The following is a 17532-nucleotide window of genomic DNA, read 5'->3' as shown; positions in this document are numbered from 1 at the left end:
AAACGCTCAGAAAAATCCAGACGACTTCCTAGAAGTCCAGACGACTTTCTAGAAGTCCAGACGACTTCCTAGAAGTCCAGACGACTTCCTTGAAGTCCAGACGACTTCCTGGAAGTCCAGACGACTTTGTCAGAAGACTTCCAAGAAGTCCAGACGACTAACAGGTAAGTCGTCCCAGAAGTCTTCCAGATCTGAAAAACCTGCACATCAAATCCAGATCTGAAAAACCTGCATATTCAAACACGTTCAAATGACTTAAAAATAGAGAAAATGAGTGGAAGATTAGATAAATCTACATTTATAGAACACACAAAAATACATATCTAAAATTAATAGATCTACCTCTAAATTAGTGGAAGATGAGTACCATTTGATTAAAAACCTGCAAAAGAGATAGATTAGTAAGAAATACATGAGACAAAACTGAAAAATTCATATAAAGTTTGGTGTTTTCAAGTCAAAGAGATTAGAGAGAGGTTGGAGAGTTTTAGAATGATGAACATTACATTTTTGTTGCAGCCATTTGAGAGGAGGAGAGAGAATGTGTAAATTTTTCTTTATATAGGGAGACAAAAAATCCAATTAGATTAAATATTTTTGACTCATACGACTTCCTGGACGACTTACATTTCAGTCGTCTGGTGAAGAAATTAAAACAGACGACTTACATGTAAGTCGTCCAGAAGAGTTTAATATTTTTAGCAGGAAATTAAATATTTTTAGCGGGAAACTAAAATAGAAGACTTTCCAGACGACTTACAAGTAAGTCGTCTGGACGACTGAATTATACGTCGTCATGGTAAATTATTCAACAGACGACTGAAATATAAGTCGTCCACACCCTAAACATAACCCCTAAACTTAATTATCTAATTAAACACTTCATAAAACCAAATCAAACTTGAAAAGTGTTTACTATACACATAAATAAACACATATAGGTGAAAACTAATTTTTGAAAAAAACATTTTAGTTTTCCAAAATCTAACCCTAACAATACATACAATACTACAACATATGTTTGCCAAACTCCTAAACCAAAGTATTTCATGATTCACTACTTCCACTCATCTATCTTCAAAACAAATCAATTTTATCATATCTTAATTTATATCAGTTAAAACTGTTTATAATTACTTGATTTTTATTTTTTACGCATCAAAATATTTTTTTACAAGATTTATAAATTATTTTTAAAATAAACTGGTACCAGACGACTTACACTTCAGTCGTCCAGACGACTTCCAACATCTCAGACGACTCAGACGATTTACTGGGGCTATATTCGTAAAAATGGCTTCTGTTTTTTTGTTTGGTCACAAGGGGCTGAACTGTAATTTCACTAGGCTTTTAGGTTAGTTTTGCATTTGATTCAAGTTTGGGTATATGTTTGGAATTAAAATCAAGTTGTGGGTTAGTTTTGGCAAAAACCCCTATTGTTAATATCCCTTATGAAAGCGTCAATGTTAGCATCAGACGACCCCTTTTCCGCAACAGCTCCTCGACATATCTCACTGACGTCACAAGCCCTTCTTCTCATCTCCTTCCCTTCTTCACTCTCTCTATCCATTAACCTCTTCACTACTTCTTTGATCTCTTCTCTGTCTATCAACAACTCCGTCTTCTTCCTCCTCTCAATCTTCATTCCCACCCTCCACTCCTCAACAATCATCTTCCCATTCAGAATCTGATCCCAATGCAACGGAAACGCCAGCATTGGCACACCTGAATACATCCCTTCCAAAGTCGAGTTAAACCCGCAATGCGTCCAAAACCCACCCAGAGCTGCATGGCACAGCACACGCAGCTGATCACACCAGCTCACCACAAACCCCGAGCTACCTTCAAGAGCCTCCTTCATCTTCGACTCTCCCCCACGAGCCACCCAGAGAAACGGAACTCCACTCTCTCTCACTCCTGCCACTATCTCCTCCATCTGGGCCTCCGAGACTGAAAGGAAACTCCCTTGAGATATGTAGAGCACAGAACTTTTCGCTTGCCCATCAAGCCACCTGATGTAATCAGGTTTGCTACGTTTGTTTTCAACGGAGAGTTCTTGGAATGGTATCAAAGGACCGGTAGAAGGCACTTAGCTGTGGGAAGCTCATTGAAACATAACTTGCTTTTCTTGAAGACTTGGAGGATGTTACTGTTGAACAGTGGCGGAAGATCTCGGAGTTTGGTCGGAGATAGACCGGGTATGTAATCTACAATCTCCTCTTCTTTTGCTTCTATATTCAATAACAGTTAGAACATCAATCTTTTTGAGTTTCCACCATATCAAGCAATTTCAAGTATATATGAATTAAAAATAAAATTTAAAATAATTTTAAAAGATTATCCGAACCAAAATTTATAAATATCTGAACGGGAGTAAAAGGAGGTCTTTGCTACCTGATGGTTCGAACAGAGCATGGTCGTGACTAATGAGAAGATCGGAGTGAAGGAAGAGGGAGAGAATCGTGGCCGACATAGTCCAGAAAGAAACCACCGGAATATTCCTCTGTTCCCCGACACGCACGGCCCATACAACGTAAGTGTCGGAGATTATTACCGTCGGAGGAGGAGAGTTGAGGCCGTCAAGAAGCCGCTCGAATGGCTCCTCTAATAAGGTGTGGACGGCGTCGACGAAGCCGTTGAAGTTGTTGGCACGGACGAGCTCGGAATGGATGAGATTAGGGAGAGTAGAGAAACGGATCCGGTCGGGTTTCGGGTCTGATCCGATGAAGCCGAGCCATTCTTCGGTGACGACGAATGTGACGATGAGGTTAAGGTCTCGGAGGACGAGGCATTTGCAAAGGTTCATCATGGGGTTGATGTGGCCTCTTCCGGGCCAGGGCATGGCCACCAGGTGTCGGGATCCTCCGACTTGTTGAAGTTCAGCATGATCCATAGGGTGAAAACTGAGAAGTGAGAGGTTATGGTCACTGTCACCGAGGAGGTAATGATAGTTTTATATGCGACCGTGTGGGAGCAGAGTTTTCGTTAAGTCATTGGACATGAGCACTTTGAAGTCATTGCAAACTTGGAATTTGCTTCTTTCGATAAGACAAACAGATCTTTTTGTGTGGGCCAGTTTTTGGCAACGTGGCAATGATTGATCTTTTTTGAATGTCATTATTACATATACAGTGCAGACAAGGGAAGGCCCCAAAAAGTAAGGGAGTCTACAGATTTGGAAAAATTATAAAAACTAGCAATATCTGATTTAATATTTTGAGGCCCAATACTATACTAATGGGCCTTCCTAAATATTATATCTTCGTCGGATGGTGTCATATACTTTACTTGCTGCAGTATTTTTGGTTTTCAAGTTCTTTATTTAGAACTAGTGTTATTTCCCGTACTACGTACGGGCACTAATATGTAAAAAATATTTTTAGATATAATATGGAGAGTTTACAGGTAAACTAAATGTTATTTTTGAATATAAACCTAAGAAATTTTATTTTTGAGGTTTATCAGTGATAAACTTAAAACAAAATAAAACTTTGGTTTATATTTACCATTTTTCAATATAGACGCAAGATAATTGTATCGAGTCAAAAAAAAAGACGCTAGATAATTGTAAAATATTGAATTTTCTTTTTAAAAACCAGCAAATAAATTATTAGATATAAGAATTCAGAGAAAACATATATCTTGGAAAAACAGTAAAAATATTAACCTTATTTTCTAAATAATTGTGTCAGTATCACTTGTTATCTTTTATTTCTTCTCCATGTATATAAGAAAAGATAAGGAACAATATATAAGAAAAATAAAAATAGAATGTGTAGGTTATTTCTTAAGCAAACAAAAATAATATTCTATAAAATTGTAAAAGCATCTATAAACTAAGGATAATCATCCTGAGATTAGATATGAGAGTCTTTCTTTCTTGTCTTTCTTAAACCCCGATTTTTTGTCTTTCTAATAGCAAAACAAAAGAAGAAAAAGTTATAAATAGGTTGGAAGAGAGCTCAGTTCATGAAAAAAAAATTGAGCATGGAGATTATAGACATTTTTAGTTTCACTAACCCGGACTATAACCTTCGTTTTTCCAACTTTGCATGGTAAGCCTATCAATCCACAACATGTTTATATTCCCTTTTTTTTTCTCTTTTCATTGAAAAAATATCTTTGGAAGACTATTAATTCTTGTGCTACTGTTTGGCCAGAACTGTTTCGGTATGGATCTAGTAAGAATTGTAAATTTGGCAAGAAGAAATGAATTTAGATTTAGGACATCGTGAGTTAATTTTATCCAGTGAAAAATGCACAGTTTCAAAAATAGTGGGATCATGGGTGTAGTGGGAGAAATATTAGCATTTTTATTTTACATAGAAAAAAATCAGTTACTATACAAAACTGTTTTTTTGTCACGAAATACAAAACTGTTTTTCTTTTTAAGCATTTACAATTTTTCTTTTTTTTGGCATTTTTTTATATTTATTTTAATATTTTCCACATGTCAAAAATTTATTTGTTGAGTGACTTGTGCTTTAGTATATAAGGGATTTGGAAGATGGTATCATTTGCTTATAAAAAAACACACTAGCACATTTTATATGATTAAATTCTAAAACATATCTAATTATCAACCAATAATTTTTATAGGAAATTTCTGTATTATTCTTGTGATCACTTTTTTTTGTAACATAATATATGGTATAGCTATGTTTGGAAAATTTTCACCACCTTCAACCAATATTTTTGATTATTTTTCTCATGATTTTTTGGTATAAAAAAAGTATGTTTTAGATATTTATAAATAAAGATATTCTTTAGAAATTTTTGGAAAAATTTCTGACTATTTTCTCATGAATTTACAAAACGCGACTGCGGAAAGTCGGTCGATTATTTTTCAACCGAATTCTTGATTAAAAAGGTCGAACATGTTTTTTTGTAGCGTGTATACACATACAGATCAATTTTTTCTTATGTATGTCATCGGCGCCAACATAACAGCAACTTCAATCCTTCTTTTAACATTTACTTCAATTGGTTTTCTTATTTTAAGTGGTTTAGATTTTCTTAATTTTCTTTTTAGACTTTTTAGTTAAAGTTGATATTATCCTTCTCCTAATGTGGTTTGTCCAAGGAAACATGATTATACAAACAACGCCGAGGCTTTTGTGTGTTTTCAGGTGTCGAGAAAAACTATTTTCGGAATCTATTTGATCGATCCAAAATCAGATTTTTCACAACAATATCTAATTCTTCGATCGACTACATTCGTTAGCTCGTTTCAATTAATATATTTCTCATTAATTAGTCCAATACACTATTTTATTATACATCCTTATATATATGTAAAATTTAAAGATCGCATATGCAAAGTATAAAATATGGTTTCTACTACTATATCTTCAGTTAATTACATAACCAGAATTAGTTAGTCCTCCAACCGAAAGTTTGTTGAAATCTGCATAAATTAATTTTGATTTATGTAAAGCTTACATTTTTTCTGCCACTGTAATCAAACCATTCATCTGGAGTATTTCTCGTTTTTAAGTACCTTAGCTCTGACAGATTAAGAAAACATTAGAGAACACATGGTCAATATAAAAGGTTACGTTTTACCAAAACAAATACAAGTTCACGTAAAATGTTTTTTTTGCTTTTATAGTTTTAGCACGTGCATGGAGCAAATGCACGTCTACGTGTAATTAAGTAGATGTTAGATCTAACGTACTAATGAGTAATGTATACATTTGCAGTTCTAAGAGAATAGTAATGAGTAATGTATAAATTTGCATTCTAAAAGCATTAACATTAATGCATGTTTTTAGGGTGAAATTCTTAGTATAATATAAGATATGTCTCTTAACTTTTAACTAAGAAACAGTAAAAATGTCTCATAAATAAAAATTATAAAAAACTTCTTTTAGTAGAAAAATATCAAATCATACATTAAAAATATCAAATCATACATTAAAAATCTCAAATGGGTTTTCCCCGTTCTAAGAAAGGGTTACGGGCAAACGCACTAAAAAGACTTTTGTTCCCTTATAGGAAAAAAAGAAAGGTGTTACGAGTAAAATGTCAAGATATATATCATCTCAATAATTAAAATCTCTTATATATTAAAAGAGAAGCATTGTAATAAATGCATTCACATTATAATAGACACGTGGCAGCTTCACAATGATTTGATAATAAATATGCTAACGCGTTCACACTATAATCATAAATGTGTTCACACTATGTACTTTGTGATTTTTTTTAATATAAAACTCACATACATAGTTCCAATAAAACTCTGGATTTTTCGGTTCGAATAAAAATAGATAACGAATCAAAAGCTAAACTATATATATATTATTTTTATTGTTTACGGATAAAATTGAGCAAAATATTCATATATTTTGATTCGATTTGTTATCCGTTTTGATTTGAACCAAAAAATCTTGATATTTGAAACTCTACGAAACAAATCAAATACTAAAATACAATATCCAAAAAAGAAGCAAATCACTAATACCAATATTTTTAGGAACATATATCTAATTCGATATGTTATATGCATATATATACATATATGAAAAGAATTATATATATATATATGTTATATATATTATACTTTATATCAGTTTTACAATATAAAGTTATTATATTAGGTACTAGAATTAAAAGGTTATATAATGTTTTATTTTTGTAATAAAATGTTATTATTAAATTATTTTTAAAATTTTATTTTATTTACGAATCAAATGGAATATTCTTTAAAATTCTAAAACATTTCGGATATCCGAGTCACCGAATATCTAGGTGGCTAAAAATCGAATCGACAAAAATGCTTCCAAATATCCATATACTTGATATGTGTCCACCCCTATTTACGAATGTAATTTTATTTTCTTTTGATGAAAAAATGACCAATGTCAAGGTCTTTTTTATTTTAAATAAATTTCAATTTTATCTTTCATGTATTATTCTAAACAAAAATGTCATTTAATATTAATTAACAATATCTTTATATATTTTTCAACTATTTTTATATACTTTTTACATAAATATACATGTGCACCTTGATGTGAGCATCTTATAACTAAGTATTCACCACAGCTGAAGTATCTAATTTTTTTGAAAGTTGAAATATTTTTTCTTAATGTTTCTTTCACTATTGACCAAATTGTAGTGAAATGATTTGTCTTAATAATTTTTTTTTCTTTTTCTTAAACTATTATCTGTTTAAAAACTATAATATGAAATTATTGGTTCGACATGACGACTATCTAAACTTCATAATATAAAAATAAACATATAATATTAATTTTAGGTTTTTATCCGAAAAAACCTAAAAATCAAATGTTTTAACCGAATAAACTAAAATGAATATTAATTTAAAATAATAGTTATATTTTAGAAGATTAAAAACAAAAAACGTAAAACCTAACTAATATCTAGATTAAACAGATTTATTGTCTTTTTTATTAAAAATAACGAAACTAATAATCACATCCCGCGCAAGGCGCGGGTTATTACCTAGTATTTATTATTCATGTATGATGCGAATAAGATGATGCGAATAAGACAGTTCTAACTTCTAAGTTATTGTGGAAGCACCGTAGCCTATTGGTTAAGGTTTAAAGGCTTCTACATCCAGGTCTGGGGTTCAAATCCCACACTATGCAATTTATTGCAGATTACAGGAAATCCAGGTTTCAAGTCCCGGAGAAAGCGGTTTATTAAACAATTATGCAGACTATAGAGGAAAGACTTGCAATGGATCTTCAACATGGTGCAAGTAAATCTGGCCAGGCGTGGATCTTCATAGGACGGCTCAGGTGATGCAGTTAGGCGTAGGTCTTCATAAGGCAGGTAGTATTGTCGATTGTCGAATCGTCTATGTAATATTTCCTATATCATAATTGTAAGATCATAATAAATCAGCGTTAAAAAAAAAACTTCTAAGTTATCTGGCTTTTTTTTTTTTGTTAAACTTTTTAAGTTATCTGGCTTGGTATCTCTTTTTTTTTTTTTTTTTTTTTTTTTTACAGGAGGTTCAAAGGTGAACCCGTTATCCGCACGTGGTTTCCGTTTTGCCCAAAGGCCCGTAATCTGCACGTGGTTTCCGATTGCCAACCATCTAATCTCCCTGGTCCGGAACCAGCCGGCACTAATACCCATTATCCAAGGACCCGACACCAACGCCGCGATAACTTTAAACTTAGGGAGGGCGTAAAGCATTCCGTGGTCACAGGGGTATTCGAACCCGGGTCCATATTGATGTGTTAACTACCTCAAGACCACTAGCACACCACCCTGTGGTTATTTGGCTTGGTATCATAAAAAACAAGTTAAGAGCATTAGAACAATTATATAAATATTTCACCAAAAAAAACAATTATATAAATAATAATTTCTGAAGGAACTGATCAATCTTTTTGAGTCATAAGATTCTCTTTTTCGTGTTGACAGGCAATATTATAAATCTTCATCTACTGATCACATGAACACTAGCAATGGAGATAACATAATCAAATTCAACCCACCACCTCCTCTTTTCTAATCGAATTTATGAATTATAATTCATATGCTTAAAAAATGATTAAGTACAAAAGCAACAGCACAGGCGACTTTACGTTCTGACGTGTTGCTTATGATTAATCAAATCGGTCGGTCGAATGAATAAATCTATAAGTCAAAACAAATTGTAAAGGTTGAATCATGTAGATTTGATTTTGAATAAAATGTTGATTTCAATTTCAACTTCACTTTGTCGCAAGTAGAAAGAAAATCTACATTTAGTATCTATATATATAGTAAAAAGTTATTTGCTTGTATTTTAGGATAATTTTATTAATTTTTTTTTTAACACAATAATTTTATTAAATAAACATCAAATATATCCTTCTCTATTAAATCATATAAATTTTCGTAATTTGAACGCTATAACGTTTTGAGTCATTTTTGGGGGAAAGTAGTGTAGTTGGTTTATTGAAGACTTAAAATGACAAATCATAAAAAATCTTGAAGACGTGAAGAAAATTAGACTGGGTTTGGGAATAGATCTAATTTTCACTGTTCAAACGATGTGAGGATGAAAAATAGAAATGGTGAACTAAATTAAGAGGGAAAAATAAAAACAGATCTCTAATTCCAAAGCTTCTATTCTAACTACATCTTATCACCATCACATGCATGCATTTAAGTTTTTGACTTGTACTATTTCTTTCCTTACACGAAACTTGTTCCCATCTTCTCTTTTTCAACGTAGCAAAGAAGCAAACTTGTCGAGACTTCACTTATGAGTTATCCAAACAACAAGATTATATTACAATAATAGCTTAAGTCAAGTCCAAAGAGATTCTTGCTTCAGAGGGTCTTGCATTTGCATCTGCATTTGCATTATACTGCTTGGAGAAGCAAAGTTAGAGTTGAACTGCCCGGAAGACATAGCATAACCCAAGTTGTTATTACTGTTGTTGTTGCAGTTATCGATGTTGTTGTGTAGCAAGAGAATTTTATCGTCTTGGTCTAGTTCAAGTATTTGATGATGAGACTGTAAATTTGGCTCCTGTTGCATCTGGATGCAGAGAATCTCGGCCTGAGCTACTGCTAGTTGCATTTGAAGCTGTGAGACTTGATTTTGCAAGTAGGAGATTGCTCCTACGCAGCCATATACTGGATCTCTAACTCGTGCGTTTGCTTCGAAAACCAGACTATTCACCGCGTCAGCTCTTTGATGAACCGGTAGCTCCTGTAACAATTTGTACCAACCATGTAACCATTTTTGTATATAATTGCCATTATTAATTCTTATGTGTTCATATAGTTTTTAAGCATAATTCGTGAAACAGTTCAACGTAAATCTATACTATTAAAGAAGCATATGCAAAGAATGTTGAAAGCTTTCAACGGAATAATTTTTTTTTTTTTTGAACCTAACGGAATAATCTTTCATGGAAGAAAAAATAATAATATATAATATAGTTACTGGCAAATAGGAACGAATGGAACCTGCAACATTTTGCTGACGTTGCTTGCGCCGAAGACCTTATGAACAATGGCAAATTTGTGAGGATCGTCAGGAGGGAAATAAGGTGCAAATATGCAATCTTTTGCACAGCGTCGTCGAAGAAGCTTACACGAAGCACATGGTGATGATCCAGGACCGCCCATCTCTACTTTTATCACGGTCACGCCGGTCTTAGTTAACAAAGTAATTAAGTCGAATCGTTACAGCTTAAGGATCGAGTTCTCTTGAAGTTTGTGAATATAGAAGGAAGAAATGAAAGCTTAGAGTTAAAAGGAGATAGTCCAAGAGGCGTGTATTTATAATAGTTTTTCAGGGGTTTGTAGGGAGCGAGCTAGGTTGTTCACATGTGTTCATTTAATTTTAACTTTAAATATTAGCTTATAATAGTACACATTTTTTTGTAAAAGAGGAATACATACACATTACACGTTAATAGCCGATGGCGTTAAAAAACGTGTTTAATGACGTTTTGACCCTGAGTGATAGGTACTGAGTGAGAACAATACGGTGAATAGGAAAAAGGAGTGAGCACCGCAAAGGCGCGTGATAGGTTGGCGTCCAATGCAGTTTGAGAAGTATCCCCACGTTGTCATTTGACTCTTTTCTTTTCTTTAACACACGACAGTCGTAGACTACCAACCTATCTTTCTTTATTCAGTAACGTTTACAAAAATATGTCAATATTTTAATAGTTTCTCGATGTCTCAATTTTCTCTCTTTTAAAAAAGAAGTCGAGGAAGGTGAGATGTCTCAATAACCCATGGGTTATAAGAAAATATATACTATATTGTGTAATAATATAAGGGCTTTTATTCAAGCAACCCCTGTATCCTCCTGTTTTATAAAAAAAAACTATGTATTATGTCGAAGTACATTTCATAAGTAAAAATTGTCAATACCTTAAATTATATCCTATCATAGTCCAAATAGGTATAAGTATAACTGATCTGAAACGAAACAAATACTAATGTTTTGTCAACTGACGAAAACATGTTAGAGATTTTAGATCAAAAATGAAAAGAACCAATACAACACAATCCTTACATAGATACGATTTTAAAACAATTTATTTTTGTAATATTAAAATGAAATAAACTTTTTAGTCAAAAAAAGAAAAGAAATAAACTTCACCTTCTACATAACCAAAACAATTAACAATATATATAATCCATATATAGTGTTTCATGGTTTGAAAAAAAAAAATCCTATATTTGACTTTTTCTAACACGAACAGAAAAGTTAGTTAGGAAATTAATTAATAAATATAAGAATGGAATAAATCAAGAGAGAGGAAGTGGTTAATGTTAGGATAATACACTATCTAAGTGAGAATGACGTGAAACCCTAACGAGGACCGAGACTCCTTAAGAAATGGCCTCCAATGTGAATGTTTGTTGGCTTGAAAGACATTCACATCAAAACTTCAACCAATCTCTCCTTCACACAACACTTCCTCTTTATACTATTAATTATTCATCTCGCACTATATTAAACTTTGTGAAGTGATTATGAGAATAGTAATGTTGGGGAGGCCCGACTTTTCATGGGAAGACACTGATTAAATTAAGAACTTGGGATAATTATAATTATTTCTCCTTGTACAAAAGATACTAGAGCTTGACCCGCGCACCCGCGCAGGTGTTAGTTTTTTTTATAAATAAATATTTATTTGTATAAGTGATAATATATATTTTAAAAGTTACCCGTTTAATTTATTTTTAATATGACATTTCTAAACACAATAATTCTATAGTTTATATTGAGTAGTTTTATTTTATCATGTAAACCCTTAGTTATATCATCTATTTATTTAGAATATGACCTGTAAAGTCACACAAATGTATTTTTATTTTTTATGGATCAAAATTTTATGATTATATATAATAAAATTGTTGTATAAACTATTTTTATGGATCACAATTTTATGATATGTATAATAAAATTTTTGTATACTATTTACTATGTATATGTGGAATTAGTAAAATAATTACCGTATAATGTATGTAATTATGAAATGTATATATAGAATTAATTATTTTCAAACACACATATGTATAATAAAAAAAAGAAAAGACAATTAATATTAAAATTTAGGTTTATTAATTATTGTTACCATGATTTTTTAGTTAGAATTTGATTTTGGAAATACATTAATTGAAGAGAAAAGACAAAAATCCTAAAAGATAGGTTAATTAATAACTTCAGTGGCATGCTATTGTAAATATAGTGGAAAACTAAGGGATAATCTAATTTTGTACTCCTCTTTTAATAGATTAGATAGAAATACATGAAGACAGAATCTCTGCGAAGCATCTTAGGACAGCCTTCGATGCGTGAAAAGCAACATTTGTTTTTATCGGATTACGGAGAGCCAAATATAAAATTTCATAAACTCCATCTTTGGTGATAAACCTTTGTCTTATTTAACTATAGCCAAAGTAAGACAAAAAACCATGCTAAACGCCTCAACTGTTTTATTCATTAAAATTCCTTACAGAAGAAAAATTAAATTATACACCAGATTTAAGCCATCAGTATTGTTGGAGATATTTTTTTTGTTGAATCTTGGAAACAAGAAGAGGAAGATAGAAAATAGAATCACTCTTTAGTATATAAGATTTAAAGGCTTTAACAAATTTATAATAAATTATAATATATTCAAAAAAGGCAAATCTCTTAGATAGCACAAAAATATGATAACATACAAAGAATGATATTCAAAATAGTATTAACTAAATATTTAAATGACAATTTCTCCAAACTCTAGGTCTTTAAGACTTTAACCTAACACCACCCTGTTTGTAATACTAAATTTTAAATCTTAATGACTAAATTCAAATCCGAATATAAATAATTTTTTATTTTTAGTTAATGATATTTTGAAAAAAAATAAAATTCTCTGTATGTAATTTTGGAACAAAAAGTATTTTATCATATGATATTTTTCTTATTATAAATGGTTACCAGCAAATTCATTATAAACTTTAATACGTTAGTCCTTTTAGAATGGCTAATATTTTTAAATCCCGAAATGTATTTTAAGTAAGAGTTTATAATAGATAATGATGCCCAATGTTTTTTCTTGGCAAGACAAAGGAGATCAATGTCTATATAGCATTAACGAATGCGTGTGGTTGCACGATGGTAGTCAAAAAGTGGTCTTGCTTTTACCATTGGCACGAAATCAAGACTAACTTTTTGCACATAAATACATTGAAAGTCCTTAACGACTTGTTAATAAAGATTGATTTAACTACTGGAAAGTTAAAAGATAAAAACAATACTCCATAAGTAATTAAAGTTCTGTTTTAGACATTATAAATGCAATTATTTGACTCTATCACCACACAGGGCTTAAATAGTTAAATGACATCGTTAATAATATGGATGTGAAGTTTGGAGGTGTGATTAATTTTATGGGAGATGGGGATAATATTTAATCTATACGAACTCGCAACAAGACAGACCTTCAGCATCGTTTTGAACAATCTAATTAATAACCTATTAACGTCCAAAAATTGTAGATGTAGTTTCTTTACACAGTATTCAAAGACCTAACCTTTTTGAATCCAAGAAGAACAAGTATTTGTGCACTTTTTCTTCGATTTGCTAGCTATATGACTAGTACCTATCCACGTACCAAAAACACAAAGATCTTTGTCAATAAGAATGTCTAATAAGACAGAGTTGAATGTTGATATCTATTTCACTTTTTTTTTTTGTTAAATGCTCCTTAATTCATTTTAAATATATCGGTTCACTTATCTAATTATAATTATCTGATAAAATTAAAAGCGATACATAAAAACAGGGACAAATCTTCTAAATAATACTTTTTACTTTTAGCTTTTGTTTTGTTTTTTCCAAATAACCTCAAAAGTCAAAATGATCAAATTAGGTTTCATGAAAGTGATAAATAACAATTATATCCTCATTTATAATTTATTTAATAATTTAGTAAATATATAAAAATATAAATAGAAAAAAAATCCAAAAACGATAAAATCAAAAATATATTTTCAAAAATAACCCTGATTTTTGGGAAACATTTTTTCTTATAAACAGTTTAAGAAAACCTTTTTGAATATGTATGTATGATATGTTCACGAATTTGTAAAACAAAATTCTAAAATTAAGAATTGCATTCATAAACATTTAATTAGAATTTTGAATATAATTTGTATTTATATTTGGGAAAGTCATCTTCCTGAATTTGTTTAAGAAGATATTCCCATATTTTTAAAAGAAAACAGTTTAAAAAAGAATATATTTGAAAACAAAATTGAAAAAAGTTTGATTTTTTTTTAATTTGTCTTCGTATTATTAATTAAATATTTATTTAATATATATTTAGAGAACAGTATAATTATTATTCACTACTTTAATAAAATATATTTTGGTCAACAGTTTCGATCTAATGTTTTTGAATGTCCTAAACAAAAAATTAAAATATATTTTATGCTTTTAGATAATATTATATATATTTATAATAAAAATTTTACTAAAATTTATAAACTAATTCTATCTTATTAGTAATTGGTGAAGATTTCATTAACTTAATTGTAAAGCAATATTATTAAATTTTATTATAACTATCTGATACAGTCAATCATAATTTAGTAAAATAATTTGTTAATACAAAATTTTTTATTTTAAAATCTTATTGTTTTACTATACACTTACTCCATAAATTTATTAGTGAAAGTTCCATAAATATTGCTAAAGTATCTTTAAATACTACTCTTATCAAAAGTTATAAATGTTATTTACATATTAAGAGCTTGATTGGTTTCCCCGCTACCACCCGCAAACGCAGCTTTTGCGGTTGGTAGCGGTTGACAGCGTTTCGAAACAATCATACAAACCGCTATAAATCGCTTCAAACCGCTCCGAACCTCTTAAATTCAAAAGCTGGTTCGAGCTAGCGTTTGCGGTTGCGGGCGGTTGCGGGAGGATAATTTTTTTTTTTTTTTTTAAAAACCATATAAATACAAAAATAAAAATATTCAATAAATTTTTAAAAATGAAATTATAAAAATACTAAAATATATCTATGATATTTTAATTAATATTATAAAATTTTAAAATAAAAATATTTTCTATAATTTTAAAAATTTAAAACTATAACTTTGAAAATATAATTTATATATTTATTATAATATTATGATTTTTGATATTTTTATAATTATATAAAATGTAAATATTGTTAATTTATTATTTAACCGCTGCTGTATCTAGTAGTTAACCAGTCATAAGTATCCCGCAAACGCACCAATTTTTAACCGCAGAACGAGTCGTACAAATCTCTTAAAACCGCTAAAAACCGCAACCACCCGCATCCGCAAACGCCCGCAACCGCAACCGCAACCGCTGCGTTTGAACCAGTCAGGCCCTAATACTAACAACAATTCTTAATACGATAAATTTAAACGAAAACGCCTCTTAAAAAAAACAATTCTTAGTATAATAAATGTAAGCGAAAAATGCCTCTTTTAAATATCGTTTGGGTCTATTACTTTGTACTTTGTAGACCGACCATGACTTTCGAACTATTGATCTTGAAAGCTAACTACGGAGTAGTACATGACTCCAAAGGAAATTAATGCAAGACCCACAAAACGAGATAATCCTAATTAATGTCTGAAGAGATTATTAAAATAAATGGGTTTTTGAAAAAAATCCTCAAGAGAAGTTTCAACTAGGACCATCACATTAAGTGAAAACCACGTGAGTTCAAGCTTCTAATCCTTGTCTTCGAAGTGAAACTCTTCTCTTTAATCTCATAGATTTACTATATCTCATTTATCTCATTTACAGGCCTTATTATCTTTTTCATATATAAGAGAGAAAGATGATCAGCCTGAACTAAGTTCCAAATATTCCAGTTGTTACATATAGAAAATCCTCAAAAGGGTAAAGTATATATATGTCTAACAAAAATATATATATATCCAACAAAAATTGATCTGGTACGTGAACTTAATCCAAAAATTTAAGAAAATTCTTAGTTTTAAAATAAAATATAATCTACCAAGAAAACATGCTCCATGCCATAACCCTAGAAACCATAATGCTAGAACGTGGTTATGATTCTTAATAAAATATCAGTTGTGGTGCATCCAAGGAATGTTTTTTAACCCCAAAATGCCGGGGACATGCATGAAAAACCATTTGACTAGTTTGTGATCATCGCCAACAATAATCTCCACACAGTTATTCGCTTGATAGCAACGATTTCATATATGTATATATATTTTACGATTTCATATATTTTATGTATGTGTTAATTAATGAGTATTATTTATTCACGAAAATCTATCAACTTGGATGTGTTAGACACCCACAGTCAATGTATCATGCATCAGACTTATCAAAAATTGTCTCTTTGCCCCTCCAAACTCATATCAACTTCTATTCAAAATAGAATGCACCTACAGATTTGCCTAACATATTTAATTAATCTAGAAGTAGTTCAAATTAAGTGAACAAAACACAACCAGCCCATAACGTAGGCTACAAAACCTCTGAACAGATCTTTTCTATTGAGTTTCCAATTAGTTTGAATAACACAATTTTGATCTGATTGCCAACATTAGTTGTCCATGGGTTATTTTATTCTTTGAATTTTCAGTGTTTGGTTTTTGACTACTAGTCTTAGTTCTTACAGTAGAAACGCCATATATAGCTGTTGAACATTTATAAATATAGTAAACATGAAGAAATTTAAAGGAAAACTAAGAAGCCTAATTGGGTAAACAATTTTCTAGTATATTTTTACAGCATGAAATTACAAAAGCTCTTTCTAATCAAAATTTATGGAACATAAATCCTTCAATACTAATGGAAGAGTTTGTCCCCTTTTCTTGCAATATTTTTTTTTTTTAAATAACCTTTTCTTGCTTTATTGCATTCTAAAAAGAGATCTCTTTTATATACTAGCAAAATCAAAGGACTCAGTTTATACTGTATAAGTACTATCCTAGAGGATGAACAAATAGTTTAGGTGCTAATGGATGCATACATTTTAGAATTAGAACTGTCGCATTGGGAAGTGGTTCTTGTTAATGTAATTTTATATTCATTCATAAGAAAACCTATTGAAATTTGAAAGAGTACAAAAAAAAAAAGAAAAAACAGACATCTTTAGGACCTCGGAGAAAAATAATCATTAAATGCTTTACGAATGACATGGAAGATTCCACATCGGTATTTGCTATTTTGTTTTTCTTAATTTCTCTTTTCTTAAAGGAAAAATTGAAATCTCATTGGAAACGATGGGGAGACAAGAAGCAATGTTTGACGAGTTCAGTAAAACTATTAAAGTCTATGTTTTAAAAGGTGGAAAAGAAATAAAAAATACATGATGGTTTTTTATTGATATACTCTTTCTGTTTTATAAAAAATTAGATGTTTTGACCATATATACATGCATAATATTATTACGAATATTTATTAATTTATATTTTATTAATTTAAAAATCAGTATGATAAGTTATTATATTTTTTCAAAAAGTTTAAGATCAAACATCAAATTATTTATATATGATATAAAAATTCATTAAACT

At 30.5% G+C, this 17532-nt stretch overlaps 1 protein-coding gene and 1 pseudogene across 1 annotated transcript; both read right to left on the bottom strand.

Annotated features, from left to right (window-relative positions):
- Positions 1-1329: 1329 nt before the first annotated feature.
- Positions 1330-3124, bottom strand: LOC125603927 (annotated as a pseudogene).
- Positions 3125-8917: 5793 nt separating this feature from the next.
- LOC125603928 (LOB domain-containing protein 12-like) lies at positions 8918-10671 on the bottom strand. Its single transcript, XM_048774630.1, has 2 exons — positions 9949-10671; positions 8918-9688 (listed from the first exon to the last, which is right to left on the bottom strand). The coding sequence occupies exons 1-2, from the start codon at positions 10108-10110 to the stop codon at positions 9281-9283; spliced, it is 570 nt and encodes a 189-aa protein (XP_048630587.1). The 5' UTR covers positions 10111-10671; the 3' UTR covers positions 8918-9280.
- Positions 10672-17532: the final 6861 nt, after the last annotated feature.

This window comes from Brassica napus, unplaced genomic scaffold, assembly GCF_020379485.1.
Source record: "Brassica napus cultivar Da-Ae unplaced genomic scaffold, Da-Ae ScsIHWf_423;HRSCAF=653, whole genome shotgun sequence".
NCBI lineage: Eukaryota > Viridiplantae > Streptophyta > Magnoliopsida > Brassicales > Brassicaceae > Brassica > Brassica napus.
The sequence above is the reverse complement of the archived record's forward strand: the minus strand, read 5'-3'. Positions and strand labels throughout refer to the sequence as shown.

What these genes read in the sequence shown, in the direction of transcription:
- LOC125603928 (XM_048774630.1), bottom strand. Translation starts at nt 10,110, where the DNA reads ATGGGCGGTCCTGGATCATCACCATGTGCTTCGTGTAAGCTTCTTCGA. An exon ending in ACGTCAGCAAAATGTTGCAG is followed by an intron (nt 9,689 to 9,948) that starts GTTCCATTCGTT and finishes AAATTGTTACAG; the next exon opens with GAGCTACCGGTTCATCAAAG.